Source organism: Sarcophilus harrisii, chromosome 3 (genome assembly GCF_902635505.1).
Source record: "Sarcophilus harrisii chromosome 3, mSarHar1.11, whole genome shotgun sequence".
NCBI lineage: Eukaryota > Metazoa > Chordata > Mammalia > Dasyuromorphia > Dasyuridae > Sarcophilus > Sarcophilus harrisii.
Genome location: NC_045428.1, coordinates 220,629,270 through 220,647,573, shown reverse-complemented (window position 1 = coordinate 220,647,573; position 18,304 = coordinate 220,629,270). Strand labels below are relative to the sequence as shown.

At 33.8% G+C, this 18,304-nt stretch overlaps 1 protein-coding gene across 1 annotated transcript in view; it reads left to right on the top strand.

Moving 5' to 3' along the window:
• NIPA1 (NIPA magnesium transporter 1) overlaps positions 1-18,304 on the top strand; it is a 43,729-nt gene that overhangs the window by 6,824 nt on the left and 18,601 nt on the right. Inside the window, exons 2-3 of the mRNA XM_003765625.3 lie at positions 12,848-12,895; positions 14,196-14,286. Of these exons, the coding sequence (XP_003765673.1) occupies positions 12,848-12,895; positions 14,196-14,286 (139 nt within the window). The remainder of the gene's footprint in view (positions 1-12,847; positions 12,896-14,195; positions 14,287-18,304) is intronic.

Below are 18,304 nucleotides of genomic sequence, written 5' to 3'. Positions count from 1 at the left end.
CCCTCCTGTAGAGAGCAAGTAATCCAATATGTTAAACATGGTCAAAATAGATGTTAAATCCAATATGTATAAACATATTTATACAATTACCTTGCTGTAAAGGAAAAATAAATCAAAGGGAAAAAATAAGAAAGAAAATAAAATGTAAGCAAATAACAACAAAAAAGTGAAAATGCTATGTTGTCATCCACATTCAGTTCCCACAGTCCTCTCTCTAAGTGCAGATGGCTCTCTCCATCACAAGACTATTGGAACTGACCTGAATCACCTTGCTGTTGTAAAGAGCCACAACCATCAGAATTGATCACCATATTGCTGTTGCCGTGTATAATCTCCTGGTTCTGAGATCCAATCTTTAAAAAAAAAAATGTTATGGAATGAAAGGAGGTAATATAGGAGAACACTTCTGGATATTATAAAACCTCAATGACCTAACTCAGTTTCAATTGATTAATGATGGACAGAAGCAGGTACACCCAAAGAAAGAACACTGGGAAATGAATGTAAACTGTTTGCATTTTTGTTTTTCTTCCCGGGTTATTTTTACCTTCTGAATCCAATTCTCCCTGTGCAGCAAAAGAACTTTCGGTTCTGCACACATATATTGTATCTAGGATATACTGCAACATATTTAACATATATAGGACTGCTTGTCATCTAGGGGAGGGAGTGGAGGAAGAGAGGGGAAAAATCGGAACAGAAGTGAGTGCAAGGGATAATGTTGTAAAAAATTACCCTGGCATGGGTTCTGTCAATAAAAAGTTATTATAATAAAAAAAAAACCCACCTCAATGCAACTAATTTTTTTTACTTAGAGGTCTTTATTTAGAAGAAAGGCTGGAATCTCTGAAATGGAACTTAGTTGTTCCCAGTAGGAATTTCCAACCTGTCAGTAACCAACTGGACAGTAACAGTATCCAAGGCTGCTGCTAGATCTAATACCATCTGATCTTTATCCCATACTAAGAAGAGATCTCTGTATCAGCTTTTGTCAATGGCTTGGAGGATGTCAGAGGTTTCCAAGTGCCTCACCCTGCCCTGGTGGATCATCTTTCCATAAAGAGACAATAGTATGTGGAAAATAAGAGCTTCTGCTACAGATATTGGCTTTGAAAAAAACAAATAATTTAAATAAATATATGTCTAGTAGAACATATATCTTAAAGACAAATAGTAATTTATCCTTCTTTATATAGAATAGAATTGAAAATAGATTACAAACTCCAGTTTTAATCAACCAGCAATTCTCAAAATGTGATCCATGGAGTCCTGGGGTGTCTACAAGTTCGTATTTCCATAATAATGTTAAGATATTATGTTAACCCTTTCCTGAATATATATTTATGTGAAATGCTGTTGTTTAATATGCTTTACCCAAAACAACATTGCAACGGGTTGAATGTAGAAAAAAATAAGAAAATCAAACTGTTTTCTATTAAGCCAGGTGTTAAAAATTTGCAAATATATGTAAAATAATGTCTCTTTTTACTAAACTTGTTTTCTTTTGAAAAAATAAAATTATTTTTCATAAAATGTTGTTTGTTATATAGTAGATTTTGTTATTATTTTAAATGAATATTCTAAACATTTTTCATGTTTCATTTCTAATACAGTAAATATTGATAGAATCTTCATAGACAAAAGCTTTTTAGAGACCTTAAAATTTTTTGAGAATATAAAGGAATCTTAAAAACAAAAAGTTTTGAGAACCACTACTTTTGACCTTTTAAATTCATTTTTCTATTTCATAGTATCATTTAGTTTTGAATTAGAAAAAGACTTTGGAAGTCAATCACTTCATTTTACAAATAAAGCAACTAAGACCCTGGGAAGTTAAATGACTCACTTAAAATCAAGCTTATAGTAAGCCTCAGGAGTTGAATTTGAACTCAGGTACTCTAATTCCAGAGCCAATGTTCTTTTCACTGTACTATCCATATTTCCTGGACTAGTCAGTTATGCAAAGTAAATCTTGTTTAACAATATTATAAAGACGTTGAACTTTTAAAGTCTTAGGAACTCTGATCAACATAATTCCCAACCATAATTCCAGAAGTCTTATGATGAAACAGGCTACCCATTTATTTTTTGGTTGAGATGGAGTTAAGTGACTTGCCTAAGGCCACAGAGTTAGGAAGTGTTAAGTATCTGAGAACCCTATCTGAACTTGGGTCCTCCAGATTCCAGGACCTGTATTCTATCACTGTGCCATCTAGCTGCTCCAGGTACCCACTTCTTGATAGAGGGTCTTGATTGAAGATCCTTGATAGAGAGGTAAAGAGCTCAAGATGGAGATTGAAACATAATTTTTTTTGGACATGAATAATATATGACCCTGAAAAATCATTTACCCCTGTTTGCCTCAATTTCCTCATCAATAAATAAGCTGGATAAGGAAATAGCAAACCATTTCAGTATCTTTGCCAAGAAAACCCCCAAACAGGGTCACAAAAAACTGGATATGACCAAAATAGTTGAACAACAAAAAATGTGGCAATTTTTGTTTGACTATATGTGTTTATATCAGAGAATTGTGCTTTTTCTTTCATTGTAAATTGGGGGGGGGGATGCAAAGGTGGGAGGAAGAAATCATCTTTATTTTTAAAAAATTAAAAATAATTTTTGCAAATCTTTCTTTATATTTTTTAGTTTTTTAATTAAGACATAAATCTGCTCTCCATTTTACATTCATTCTGAGAGACTAGAAATTCTTTTAAGTCAAAACAGTAATTCTTTACACCTCTGACATAAGCTTTGTGATAATGGTTAAGAAAAAGTCAATACAGATGGTTGAGGAGGTTTGCCCCAGAAACCCTAAATATCCATGAAATCCTAAGTCTGGTTAAAAAAAAAAACTTTTAAAAAAAATTTCCAGTAGTTTGTTCAAAATATAGGTAAAATAAGATTTCAGGAGTTGACCTGAGAAATCCATCTATTAATTGGGAATACTTGTATCTATAAATAATATTTACAGTATGTATTTAGCTATATTAACATCTGGAAGCAAGTTCTTGTTTTTTGGTTTTTTATTAAGGACTCAGCTAAGAAAGACTATGTAACTTGTAAAATCTTTTTGAAGGAAAGGCATTAATTCTTAAAAGTACTGAATCTCTCATTCTCCATTCTTTGTTATAAGCAGACATTTCTTTTGTTACTGGCCACATCATATCTAAATGGAGTATCTTTTTTTATTTTGTGATCATTAGGATTAGTATAAATCCCAGATACATTTGCATATATGCAGAATTGAAACTACATGTTACAAGGAAATTTTTCACATAGATTTATAGCTAACTATTAGATGTTTAAGCATAAAATTTATGTATGCCAACATTACTGGCAATTGGAATGATGATTTCTAAAATCTCTTTTGTGCTTTCTACAAACACTTCTTTGTCTGACAGTTCAAACTGCTATGCTCAAATTTAGCTTAGTTTCCAAAGGTTTCTCAACAAGGGGGAAAAACAGAACCACGAACCAGCATTCCAGATGGGAATTGGGATAATTTGAGAGGTAACACTGCAAAAATCACATTGTAGCATCACAGATTTAAAGCTACCAATCTTTATGGATGGCATCTGTATTAAAAATTAAAAAACAAATAACCCATCCCAAGTATTAATATTATATGTAGATTTGTGAGTCTATCCAGTTTTGGGGAAATCTTTATATACAGGGTAAAGGTGAGTGGGGAAAACAAATTATACAATAACAACATAGGTGTAGGGGAAAAACAATCTTCAAAGGTATTAAAATTCTGATTAATGTAATATTAAACCCTAAGATCATAAGACTGAAAATGAAACCTCCTGACAGAGATGATGAATTTAAAATGCAGAGACATATGTATTTTTTAAGGCATGGCCAATGTGGGCATTTATTTTACTGTATTACTCATGTTTATAAGGGTTTTGTTTTGATTCCATGTCGGATGAAACTGTGGGAAGGCACGCAAAAATAAATAAATTTTTTTTCAAAATGGCAAAAATATATATACACACATATATGTCAGAGGTATTAAACTGTAACTATAGTTGATGGAGGCAACATGATACAGCAGAAGGCTTACTTTCTCTGGAGTCAGAAAATGTGGGTCCATAAGCTGCCTCTGATGTTTATCATATATGTGCTATTGAATAAATCACTTCTCCTCCCTTTACCTATCTGTAAAATGAGGGGATTGGGCTAGATAGTGTCTGAAGATACATCCATCAATCAGTAAGCATTTCTTAAGCCTCTCCAGACACTGTACTAAGCCCTGGGGGGTATAAAAAGAGGTAAAAATCCACCCCTGCCCTCAAAAAGCTTGTCTTTTTTTTCCCCCAGTCATGTCTAACTCTTTTGGACCCCAGTTAGGATTTTCTTAGCAAAGGATGGTTTGCCATTTTCCTTCTCCAACTTTCATGAGGAAACCTTGGCAGATAAGGTTAAGTGACTTGGCCAGGGTCACACCACTAGTAAGGGAATAAAGCTAGATTTTAACTCAGGTTTTCCTGATTTCAGGACTGGTTCTCTTTCTATTGTACTACTTAGCTACCCCATCAAGAAATTTACAATCTAATAGGAGAGTTCCTGCCCTCAAGAAGCTTACAGTCTAATCAGAGAGACAACATAAAAACAAATATATACAAAAGTAAGCTAATAAAGAATAAATAGGAAATAATTAACACAGAGAAGTGATAGGTCCCCAGCCTTTGCCCTTAGAATTTCTTTCCCCCAAAAGACAGAAAGGGGGAGATGATGGGTCAGAGTCCAGGGGCAAAAACTGAATACCTAGCTAAGGAATATGGAGCAATAAAATCTCTTCTCTGTGTCTCCTTATTTGTCCCCTGCAAAAATCCCATCCTAATTGACAATATCTTTCTAAAAGACATCCTGGCTCCTTTCTTATCTTTATCTTGTTCTCTCCACGTAGGCTGTTAGTCTGCTAGCCAAGCCCCAAATTTTCAGTATATAAAACTTCCCAAATTCTTTCCAATTGTTAGACTCTTTAAGAGACTATTCCATTGTGACTCTTAAGAGAATCTCTTTTAATTCTTTCATACTGTGAACTATGACTCTCACACACTTCAGAAAGTGGGGTTTTAGTAGAAACTTAAAGGAATCAGGGAGATCATTAGTCAGATTGGAAGAGAGTGTTTCAGCATGGGGGAAAATCAGAGAGACTGGTCAGAGTAGAGATAGTCTTTAACCATATGGTACTGTGTTAATGTTGTCTGAAAAAGGGATTTTGAGTTATGATTTCAGAGGTAGGATGGTGATGGAGGGAGTTTTTTAAAAAGCCAAAAATGGTAGAGACCAGGAAGAGGCTGTGTAGAAAAGGAAAATTAGTCAGTAGGTTAAGAAGGAAATAGAACCCTTGAAAAACTGAGATTAAGGAAACTCATCAGGCTAGCTAACATGTAGAGGAAATATGTGGACAGAAGCGTGCCATCAAGTCATGATTGAAATTGACTTTGAAGAGGGACGTTTTAATTTAACACTCCTTGGCAGATAAATCTGAGATCTGGGTAAAAAGAGCCTTTGTTTTTCTAGCTACTAAGAAAGCAAGAAAATAGTTAAGTCTTCATTTGGAAATAGAAGGATAATAACCCAAAAATTCAGTTGGAGCAAAAACTAGCTTTTTCCTAGGACAGAGGTAGAGAAAAGTTCTGTGTGATTTTTGAAAGATTAATGTAAAACTATTGTGTCTGTACCATACAAATTATTTATACCCTTCAATTTTTTTACACTGGCCCTGATTGGCTCAGAGTAAATATTGTAATACCAAAGAAAATGAGGCGAGAAAAGATTGCTTTTTAATCTTTAATGTGGAAAGTTTAAGCTAACTGACTGAAATGGAAATATATTTCCAAAACATTCTGTCCAGAGTAACTGAGGCACAGAGTTTATATAAGATTTTTAGCAAGCAAAATACAGAAGCAAGAGTGCAATTAGTCTTGCAGCTATTGTTATCTTTACTTCAAAGAAAGGTATCAGGGGAGTAGGACCATTCTTGGATAGATATGGGAGGACATAACTGCAGGACACAAGATTGTCCTTGACAATAATTCTATTGCCAGGGTAGTATTTCGACAGAGATGAAGTTAGAGAGGCAAGCCACCAGATCCTGTTTTTCTTTTCTATCCTTCATTATTGCAATGGTATGTGAAGGGAAGTCGGAGTCTCAAGATTTAAAATTTTCTTTTTAAACTCAATTTTTCCAATTCTAATTGCACAAATGAAAAGGGGAAGAAAGGGTGTATGGACTGCTGTCCAGAACCTAACAATGTAAATAGCAGTTGTTTCTGTTTTGACCAGAAACCCTGAGGATCTTCCCCTCCCAGATTGATTTGTTTTCCTACTAGATTAAAAAAACAACACTATTTTCTGCCTCATTTCTTATCTAGTATTATACTGATGAAATTGATGGCACGCTTGCCTGGGTTCTGGATAATGGACAATGCTCTTGAGCTTTCCCAGTCACCAATGGGGTGAAATAAGGCTGTGTGCTTGCTTCAATGCTAAAAAGCATGGTGTTTTGAGCCATAACATCAAAAGTCTTCAATGAGAACAAACATGGCATCAAAGTCAAACTCTACTGCACTGATGGTAAATTCTTCAACTTGAAAAGCTATAAACCATAACTAAAGTGGAGGTGTAGGAATTTTTGCTTGCTGATGATTGTGCTCTCAATACAGCCTCTGAAGCTGAGATGAAACAAAATATGGATTGTTTCTCTGCTGCTTGTATTAATTTTGGCCTGGTGTTAATTTACACCAAGAAAACACAGGTGTACCATCATCAGCCAGCATCCATATGGGGAACCATTGGGTACAGCAAATGGAGAAGTTTTGAATGCTGTGATTAAGTTCATTTACCTTGACAGTATACTTTTCAGGGATGTCCACAATGAAAATGAGATTGACACAAGCATTGCTAGAGCTAGCGCAGTGTTTGGGAGGCTCTAAGGGAAAGTGTGGAAGAAGAGAGCTTTTAGACTGATTTACCAAACTGAAGGTCTACAGAGCCATTGTGCCGACCTTATTGTTGTATGCCTGTGAAACCTGGACAGTATAATAGTACCTAGTCTTAACCACCAATTGGACATTGCCTAAGTCAAACTAAGATCTGCTAACGACTTTAGCTTAAAAAAAAAAAAGTTGCATTCAGGGCCATCTCCAGTGGTCCTGATGCATGTCTTACAGTTAACTGGATCCAGATGACTCCAGAAAAAAAAAAATTGAGGCTGGAGACTTTGCACAGCCCTCCTTCACTTAAACCAGTTCACTTGTATATCATGGCATCCCCTCCCTGATGTCATGGTTTTCTTTGAGAGTGAAGAACAAACAACTACAATTATAACAAAGATAGTGTATATTTAAAAGTTTACTATATACTGTTATATTTGTAGTAGTTAGATAGGTGAGAAATGGAATTTAAAGGCGGCTTTGTCTTCAGACTAAAAAGTTCCATTGATTCTGTATTTGGTTAACAAGTCCCATGGATAATAGGCAGTAGAACATTATCTAAGTCACAGAGCTGTAGTCTCAGAATCAGAATGGACTTCATTGGAGGTTCTATTGGAATGGAAGAGGTCCTTTTATCTTGAATAAGAATCTCCTTCTTTGGGTAGAATTAAAATTAACCTTTTTTTTGCACCACATTTCTCCTTCTCCCTTTACCTCACATTATTCCTTTTTCACTTGTCACTTGGTCTCCTAGCAGGTTATGATTCTCATGAAGATCAAACTAGTACATGTGATTTCTAGTCATAGAATTTAAAACAGTGCTTCTCAAAGGGTATACCACTGTACAGAATTGTATGAAACTTAACACAAATCATATGCACTTGTATACATATTGTATGAACTCATGGGACTTGCATGATACTTTCCCAAAGTGTCAGGATTCCTCATTCCAAAAAACAATACTGTGCAATGAACAAAAATAACTTGGTAATCACCAATATAGAACAGATCCCTAGATGATATAGAAATGAAAACTTTCAGAAGGATATTCCAACCTCTAAAGTGATTGGAAAAAAAGGTGATCTAGTGTTTTGGAAAAAAAATGAAGAATTAATGAGTGTTAGGAGAGAGTTTTTGAATTTGAATTTCACCTGTAGGACTTTCTGGTGTGGGCAAATAATTAAACCTTTCTAAGTCTCAAATTTCTCATCATTTGCTGTTGCTGTGAACATAGTAATATTTAAATAGTATTTTAAGGTTTGTGAAATACTTTCGTCACACCTATTCTGCAAATATAATTTAGTTCCATTTTCCTTATGAGAAAACTCAAACAGGAGAGATTGTGATTTGTCAGAACTAGATTAAAATAAAATTGAGAAATATTTAACAAAATAAAAATTACAATAGAATGTAGATAATGTTAACATATGGTTTCTAAATCTATATGTGACCAGCAGGGATCTTTATGTATGGTTTAGTGGTCCCTATTCCTTTCTGAGTTTGCTGCCACTCTTTTAAGTCTTCCTTTTTGTAATAGAAATGACACCATTTTTGTGTAAAATGGGGTTCCTTTTTTTAAGAGGGCAAGAAGAATGTCATGAGCATCTTTGTTGATTTTATGTTCTTACTACTCAAAGTATAGAAGGACCAATTATGGTGAGTTGATATGAGTGGAGAAAAGGGTGTTTATCTGAATTGCTGTTATAATATAAGGTCTATTGCCTTTCTGATTACTTATTATAGTCTTTGGAATGGTATTTTATCTGAATGAGTATTTGTTTAAACTTCAGGTACCATTTCCTTTTCAGACTCATTCTATATAATATATATAAAATACATATGTGTTGTGTGTGTGTGTATTCCACTAGTCCCTTGTTATGGGACAGCTAAGTGGCTGCAGTAGATAGAATACTGGGTCTGGAGGCAAGAAGATCTATTTTTCAGATTTCAAATCTAGCCTCAAACATCTTTGATCCCAGGCAAGTCACTTAACCCTGTTTATCTCAATTTTTCATCAATAAAATGAGCAGGAGATGAAAATGGCAAAACACTCCAATTCTTTGCCAAGAAAAACCTAAATGGGCTCATAAAAAATTGGATACAACTGAAAAAAATGAACATCAAAAAGTCTTTTATTGTATTCTAATTCTGGACTGAATTTATTGAGTGAAACCTAGCATCAAATTCCACTACACTATGCATCTTTTCCATTCAAGGTCATTAATGGAAGATAAATGTATGATATAATACTTTTCCTCATGAAATTTAAACTTTATTGAAATTAAAAAATAAATTTTAGAAAGCATTGGGAAAACAAGACCTAGAAGGAATATATGTAGGTATGTGTGTGTGTGTGTGTGTGAATTTGTATCTCACTATAACATAGTGAGATACTATAATATAGTGAGATACAAATACACACACACATATATATATGAGACACAATATAGTGAGATACAAATACCAGGATGTTGATCCTGAGTGTCCTGGTTGGCTAGCTCATGAAAGGAAAAGATTTTGTTATTTTTCATCTTTGTACTCCTAGTACCTAATATACAGTAGGTACTTACTAAATAATTTGTTGAATTCACTTGAGTACTTTACAGGAATTGGTAGTGTCCTTGGAAGATATAGAATGATGGCAAGAAGGAGAGGGTATTATGGGGAAAGTGATTAATTTCTTCATTGAGTTGCAAGAGAGGTACAAGATCATATTAAAAGAGCTTGTGTTTAGAGGGAGAATCCAGTGCAGCATTTGCCATTTCATCTGGGTTTTATGGGTTTTGGTGAGCAATGTGTGGGACAGAGTTTCTGCTTCAGTTTCTGTGTCAGTAAATTAGAAATTAGACAGAAAAACAGCATATTAGGCTTTACTGCCTGAACCTCAAAAGGCTCTTTTTAGACAAAGAATCTTCCAGTGGTCTCCTAGCGATAAGTATATTTTGTAGCATTGTTTCAAATAACATTGTTATACCCTATTTAGTTTGTGAAATTCCTGAGAGTCAGTATTATAAAACCTTCAATTGAGAGCATAAGGAAAGTTAAGATAAGCAGTGTAATATTAAATTTTCCACTTATCCTATTTCATATTCTAAACCTCTCACTGAAAATACCTGCTTATGGACTATTAACCGAGTTCAAAATTGAACAGAAAAGAGGGAGAGAAATTACAGTTCTTTTAATGTCTCTCAACAAGAAAAACAATTTAGGAGTACATAAGGGATGTGCAGAATAATAATATTTTTATTAGTTATGCTAATTAATAATAATGTACAGAATCAATATAGTGATGGGGTAGGCACATGAACTGGACCTATGATTTCAGTGGTCCTGGGAACCCTCCAGTGAGGAAACCTCCCTTCACAATAAAAATAAGACATAATCTGAGTGCTTGGAGCTCTAGAAGTTGGAATAATTTTCTTAGGATCACACAGTTAGTATATGTCAAAGACCAAACTTGAACCTAGGGCTTCTTGCTTCAAAGTCAGCTCTTTATCTATTACTCTCTAATAGCCATCATTTAAGGAAAAATGAAGTTACAGTTGTTGAAAGGAAGTATGGAGGGCTTCCTTTGTGATTCAATTGGTCCCTCTCCCCAGAGGTTGATCTGCACCTGAATAATCTACCTATTCTTCCTTCACTGGCTTGGGTTCCAGTTGGGGTCAGGGATCAAATATAATTTGAGTTTGTCATTTAAAAACTCTTCCCAACTTGTTCTGTTGCTTGTTTCATTATACATTTCCTGCTACTTGCCTCTTTTCTCAAACTCTGTACAGTCCTACTGGAATCAATCCCCTTTGGGGTGCTGCTCCCTCTGCCATCGCTTTGACTTCAACCATGCTGTATCCCAAGCCTCAAATGTACTTCTTCCTCATCTCTCCCTGTTAGAATCTCTGGTTTCCTAAATTACTGAACTCGGTTGAGTCACCTTCTTCATGAAAGCTTTCCTTGCCCCCTTAGCTCTCATTCTGATTTCGTATGGCATTCATGTTATTTTCCTTCCATATCTCTGTCCTAGTCACATTGGCCCACTAACTATTCCTTATATGCAACATCATTTAACCTCTGTGTCTTTTGACATGGTCTACCACGCTTGGAATGTTCTCTTTTTCTTCACCTCTTCCTAAAGATACATTTCAGTCTATTATTATCTAATAATCAATTCATAAGAAGTGAAGTTCTTACTATATTTGAAGCACAGTGCTAAGTTTTAGGGATACAAAGACAAAAAAAAGCAAAATCTTCCCTCAAGGAGACTTTCTGCTTCATCTGCTTCTTAAAATTCCTACTTGCATTAAAAGCATACATAGGTCATTGGAACTAGTAAAGTAATTTCTGTACAAGTCATAACATTTTAAAGTGTGCAGTTTTGAGACTTAAGAACTTAATTGCAGTAACCAACTGTGATTCCAGAAGAACAATGATAAAGAATGCTGCCCCCCAATTCGAGACAAAGAGGTGATAAATTTGATATGAAGAATGACACTTTTCTGGACATGGTCACTATAGGTTTTATTTTGTTGGTCTGTGGATATTTGTTACAAGAGTTTTGTTTCTTTTGTCTCCATGAGTAGAAAGTGAAAAAAATTAATACTTGATCATTGGAAAACAAAAACAACCACCAAGCATTACTCAGGTGCTACCTCCTACAAGAGGCCTCTCCTGATAATTCCCCAAATTATGAATTCTCTTTCTCCTTTCTTCCTCTCTTCCTCTCTCCCTTTCCCTTTCTTCTTCTCTCTCTCCCTGCCTCTACCTCTCTTCCTCTCTCCCTCTCTCCTTTTGCCCCCCCTCTCTGTCTTTCTTCCTCATCTCTCTTTCCCTCCTTCTCTCTTTTTCTTCCCTCCCTTCTTTTTTCTATCCCTCCCATCTTCCCTTCCTCTTTTCTCTTCCTTTATTACACTTTCTCTCTGCTATAATTTGCTGCTTTGTATATTATTTTTATTTATGTATATTGTTAAAGATAAGCTTTTCAAGACCGAGGACTGTTTCATTTTTGCCTTTATATCTTCATTGTCTAGCACCAGGACCTTACACAGAGTTGCTGCTTAATAATAGCTTCTTTAATTGATTCAGGAGGAGAGATTGAAAACAAGATGAGTTAGGCAATTACAATGATCCATAAAAGAGGTAGAATGAGTTCCTAAACAAAAATGGTACTAATGTGATTGGAGAGAATGGAATTTTTTACTAATGTATTGGAGAGAATGGAATTTTTTACTAACATGATTGGAGAAAATGGAATTTATATATATGTATGTATGTATGTATGTGTGTGTATATGTATATATATATATATATTAGCCATGTTTAATAGACTGTGGCAACTGATCTCATATGAGGGAGAAGGAAAAAAATAGTGATTTCAAGGTTTCCAAGCCTGGTTGTCTGGAATGGTGGTATCATCAACAAATATGTGAGATGGGAGAAGGGTTGAATATATGTATATGTGTGTGTATATACTTTAATATTCAATACAAAACTTAAAACATTTTTAATCATTTTGATAGTTACATCAGTTTTTGCATACATCTCAGTAGTTTCATAGGTACATATATATAGAGAAAAAAATATAGAGTACTTATAGTGTATATATGTGTGTTTGTATGTAGTATATAGACATACAGTATTGACTATATGGTATATATATAATTTATAGTATATATGTAAGATATGCATAATGTCAATAGATAGATGATAGATAGATAGATGTTATAGTAGAGGAGAGATGTCTGTTAAGGTGCAGGGTTGAAGTAAATGACCTCAGTGATTCCTTCCAAGACTAATTTTGTGATTATGAACTTTTTGCTTTTTCTCATTACATAAAAATGCAGTTGTGTTAATTTTGCAGACATACACCTGTTGTTATATTTTCTTCTCCTCTTGATCCTTCACAGGTACTTCTTATTTAACAGACATAGTTTGGTGGTCTGGCACAATTGCAAGTAAGTATGTCTTAAAATGACTTGTTTTTTCTTTTTTTCTTAAAACCTATTGTTCATTCCAAACATAGCTAGGGATCTGGGGGAATGACATACTGGTTCTTTCTGGATGGCTTTTTATTTCATTCTATTCATTCTGGATACATGAGATATCTTTCTGAACCCATTTGTCCCTCACTCTTTTTTTTTTTTTTTTTTTGGAACGGAATAAATAAGGGTAGAAATGACAAGGAGGCAGGGATGGATAGAGAGAACTGCCATGAGAATGAGGAAGAAAGAATAGGGGAAAAATTATTCCATTATCTTTTTCTTCCATCTCAAACCTTATCTCAGAATTAGCTTTTCCCAATGCACAAAATATGCCCATAGTTTCAAGCCATTTATATACTAAAGACCCTATTTTTTTTTTTCAAATTACCAAGGAAATACTTAGGTATCATGTGAATTAAGTGGAATTTCAAATATTGAAATATTTATTTTTGTTCATCAAAACAAATACAACACAATAATTTATATGATAGCTTATATAGGTAAATGAGAATATTAATTTTGTGCCTTAAATCCCTCAGAGGAAAGGCATGTTAGAAACTGAAAAGATTCTATGAGATTTATTTTTTAAAGTTTTTTGTAAGAAATGCGAAATTAATATAAATTTTATTATGATACTATCTGTAAAATTGTATCATATTTAAGTTTAAGTAAACATATAAATCTAATTTTCAGTATATATAGATACAAATAAATGTATATAAATATGTCACATATAAATACACAAATATTATACATTTTCAGTTAGTATTGACATGTATATGATATTAATATCAATTAGGACTCCAAATCTGAGAGTGTTTCTTTATGAATATTTTAAGACATTTTGAGAACATTGGTTTCAAGTCTACCTCATGGATCTAAAAAATACATATAATATTATGTGTTATCCACCCTAATTATATCAGTTCAGGGGAGAAACTCCATAAAATTAATTTGTCATATTCTAATCTAATTCATACTTTGTTTTTATTTGTATTGCCAGTGCTATTAGTTATTTCAATGCTGTATTGCTCTAATATTGGCTAGAGAACAAAAATGATTTTAATCATTTTAGTGATTTCATAATAATTCTCCAGAGTTTGGGAGTAGGGTACTTTGTAGTATATATATCAGTAGTTTTTTCAAACTAATAATTGAAAAATTTAGGTTCCATCACTATGCGTTCACTCCTGGTCCAAATACTGATTCTTTTATGCTAAAGGACATCTGAATGTAATGATTACAAGATCTGTTTTTATGATTCTCTTGACAGTGGCTCTTGGTCAAATTGGAAATTTTTTGGCTTATACAGCAGTTCCTACTGTGCTGGTCACTCCCCTTGGTGCTCTTGGTGTTCCATTTGGGTGAGCATTGGAATTTTTCATTGTAATATGATATGAAGGGGGTTTTGATTTAAATTTAGAATTTTCTAACTAAATGAATAAAAATAGTAAATTACATTTTTCTACCCTAAGCCAGAATTTCTCACATTTAATTTAATCTTACTTATTAGATAACTTTTCTTCCAGAAATTTGCTTTAGTATATTTCAGAATGTGTCAGTATGACTTAATTATAGGCATCTATAACTTCCAATTATGGAATGAATAATAGTTTTTATTTTTCTACTTTTTAAACATGGTATTTTTCCAAAAGAATTAACAACTCTTTTTTGACTTCTTGGCATGTATTCTAAAGCTAGTTATGAATCCAATTAAACTTAATTCTGTAATTAAAAAAAACAAACTATAGTAATTATTTGTATGGAACATACACTACATAGCCTTTTTTTTTTTTTTAAAGAAATAATTCTTTGTTGAATATTAGTATTCTATTTGTCTTTGGCAGAAGCTGAATCATAGAGAAAACTAGGGAAGAATAGAGATAAAGGCGGTTTTTAAAATTCATTGAATCAATGGCTTTTAAACTAAATTTTTATATTAAAAATTCCAGAGTCTTTTGGAAAGTATAGGCATAGTGGGTGTATTTAATTTGTGTGTCCTCATTGTCACCTTGCACAAAGAGTGCAGACATTTTTAAATTTCAAAATGTTTGAAAAATTGCATTGGAATCTAGTGCTTTATGTAAAGCTGTATCCTGTTTACAGAGGACAGAAATATAAAGGTCACAAATATATAAAGTGTCTAAATTCCTAATATTTTATATTCAATTTGCTCAAACTTTTTAGAGTTAATTTTAAGTTAATAAGCACTTATTTTCTCTCCTTCCATCTCCCCCTCCTTCTTCTCTCTCTCATGAAAAAAACTGGTGAGGAGAGAATAAAGTCCTTGTGAGAAATTTTTCTCCCTTTGCCCTCCCCAAGATGGCAAGCAAGCTCATATTATATATATAATAGATGTGCATTGTGTTAAACATATTTTCACATTAGCCCTATTGTGAAAGAAGAAACAGAAAAGAAAAAGCCCACAAAAAACTCATACATTAAAAAAGAAAATAGTATGCTTTGGTCTTTGTTCAGTCCACATAGTCCACACACACACACACACACACACACACACCTCTGGATGTGGATAACATTTTCCATAGTGAGTTTTTCTCCTGCTTGTCATTTTTTATGGCCCAATAGTATTCCATTGATTCATATGCCACTTGTTCAGCCATTCCCCAATTTGTGGGCACTCCCTCAATTTCCAATTTTTTGCCATTACAAAATGAGCTGATATAAACATTTTTGAATATATGGGTCCTTTTTCATTTTTCTTGATCACTTTGGGATACAGATGCAGTAGTGGTATAGTTAGATCAAAATTTGAAAATCACATTTTGACTGCCATTTGGACATAGTTTCAATGGCTGTATCAGTTCGGTATGAAATTGTTCTAATCCATAGGTGGGCAGTTTTTGTATATCTTGTGAGCTATTTACATTTTCAAATAAAACAAAACTTTATAAATGTAAAAACAATTCTTAGCATATGAAAACAGGCAGTGAATTAGATTTGGCCCCTATAGTTTATGAATTACTCTTCTATTTTATTTTTTTCTCTGTACCTAAGATAATATCACTACCACCTTAGTTTTAGCCCTTTTACCTTCTTTTAGGACTATTGTAATTGCTTCTCAGCCAATCTCTCTGCCTTCTAACTGCTTCCAGATTAATATTCCTAAAACAAAGTTATCATCATCATCATCATCAATGAGCACTTATATAGCACTTTTAAGGTTTGTAAAACTATTGTTTAATTTTATTTTCACAACAGTCCTAGAGGTACGTCTTATTATGCCCATTCTATAGATGAGGAAACTGAAGCAGACAATAGGTTAAGGGGTCCTCAAACTACTGCTGGCGGGCCAGATTCGGTAGCTGAGGACATTTATCCCCCCTCACCCAGGGTTATGAAGTTTCTTTATTTAAAGGCCCACAAAACAAAGTTTTTGTTTTTACTATAGTCCGGCCCTCCAACAGTCTGAGGGACAGTGAACTGGCCCCCTATTTAAAAAGTTTGAGAACCCCTGGATGATTTACCCAGGGATATAGAACTAAGTAAGAATCTAAGGCTAGATTGGAACTTGAGTCTTCCTTAGTCCAGAGGCCTACCCATTATACCACTTAAGTGAATATCCTGCTCAAAAACTTACATAGTCATTGTTCATAGTCTTTGTCCATACTCTTTAGACTGTGATTAAAAAAAAAAAAAAAACAAAAACAAAAAAAAAACCTCTTCTGTTTGGCAATCTACCCTTTCAGTCTTATTTTCTACTATTACCCTTCTTTTAAAAGTCCTATGTGGCAGCCATACTCCCTAAGAAACAAAATATCTTACCAAGAACTCCACTGACTCACTGATGAATGTGGGAAAGATTTATTTTACATTGTTGCAAGAATAGGTGCTTAGGTGAGTAGACACACCTTTGAAACTCCAAAGGCAGGATTTTATTTCCTCTTCTGAAGCACAAGTCCCTCCTCTGATTCCTATTAATTAAATGTTACAGAAGTTACAGAACATGAATCTCCACTCCTCATTACATAGCCAGTCCCAGCTCCCAAGAAGCTTACATTGTAGAAGGGGGAAGCTAACAGGGGAGAGCTAAGGGCAAAGAACAGAAGATTATTTTCAAATCTCAGGCTATAAAAGTCAGTCCCTGCCTCCAAAGAGCTTACATTCTTTGGGGGGAGGATAAACTCCACTCTTGATTATTTTTTGATGTTCTTGTGGGTTTCAGTTTTCTAATTTTAAGTTTCATTTCTCCAACTTAATTTTCCTAACTGTGGAAACAAAATGCCCATCCATTTTTCACACTCTCCTAGCAGTTATTCTACTTTCCTATCTTTGCATCCTTGGGCATACTGTTCACTGGGTCACAAAAATTTGGGGATTTCAAAGTCTATACTAATAGGTCACAAGTCTTGGCAGTTCCTACCAAAGAAGAAAGGCTCTGGCTGTAGGCCTGGTGAAGAACTGGGTGTCCTTTGTCTGAGGGTCAGCTAGCAGAGTTTGGAAAGGCTTTTCACATTTGGCTGCAGTGTGATAAAATTTTGGCTGTAACAACTTCAAATTGATCTTCTTAAAACATAGATCTGGGGGCAACTAGGTGGCGCAGTGGATAGAGCTCCTACCCTAAAGTCAGGAGAACCTGAGTCCAAACCTGGCCTCTGACACTTAGCACTTCCTAGCCATGTGAGCTTGGTCAAGTTACAACCCCAATTGTCTCAGCAAAAAAAAAACAACTAAAAAACAAGAAAACCCCAAACCATAGGTTTGATAACATAGTAAACATGGTAAACTCCAGTTAACTAACTAAAAGACCATCTACTAAGTATCATATAAGGATTATATGTGACAGGAGAAAAAATAATTATATCAATGAAATCATAGCAATTGGACACATTAACCTACTTGGCCCAGTATATATAATATGCACTTAATAAATGTTTTCATTTATATATTATATAGTTATTGCTCACTAAGTTATTCTTATTGTCATCTGATTGACCATTAATATTTATTATTTTATGATAATATATAATAATAATCATTATTAATGACCATTAATAATTAAAATCAGTCATACTAAAAATGTTACTATTCTAAGTATTCTGTAAAACTCACTTCAAGCTCTGCAAAGTACTATTTGAAACAGAAATATTGCATGATTTCATTAATTCCATTCTTCACTCATTTTTCCAATAAATAGTATTTTATTCAATGATTTTATAAAATTATTTTAATAAAAATTATTTAAAAGACTTCATTTTTCCTTTTACATATATATTTACATATATGTGTATGTGTGTGTATATACACATATCACTTCTATAGAGTGATTTTTTTGTGTGTGTGGCTTATAGAAACAATATGAGTATATTTTAAAAAAATATTTTTATTTGCTTTATTCAGCCAAAATCTTCCTGTGCACTCTCC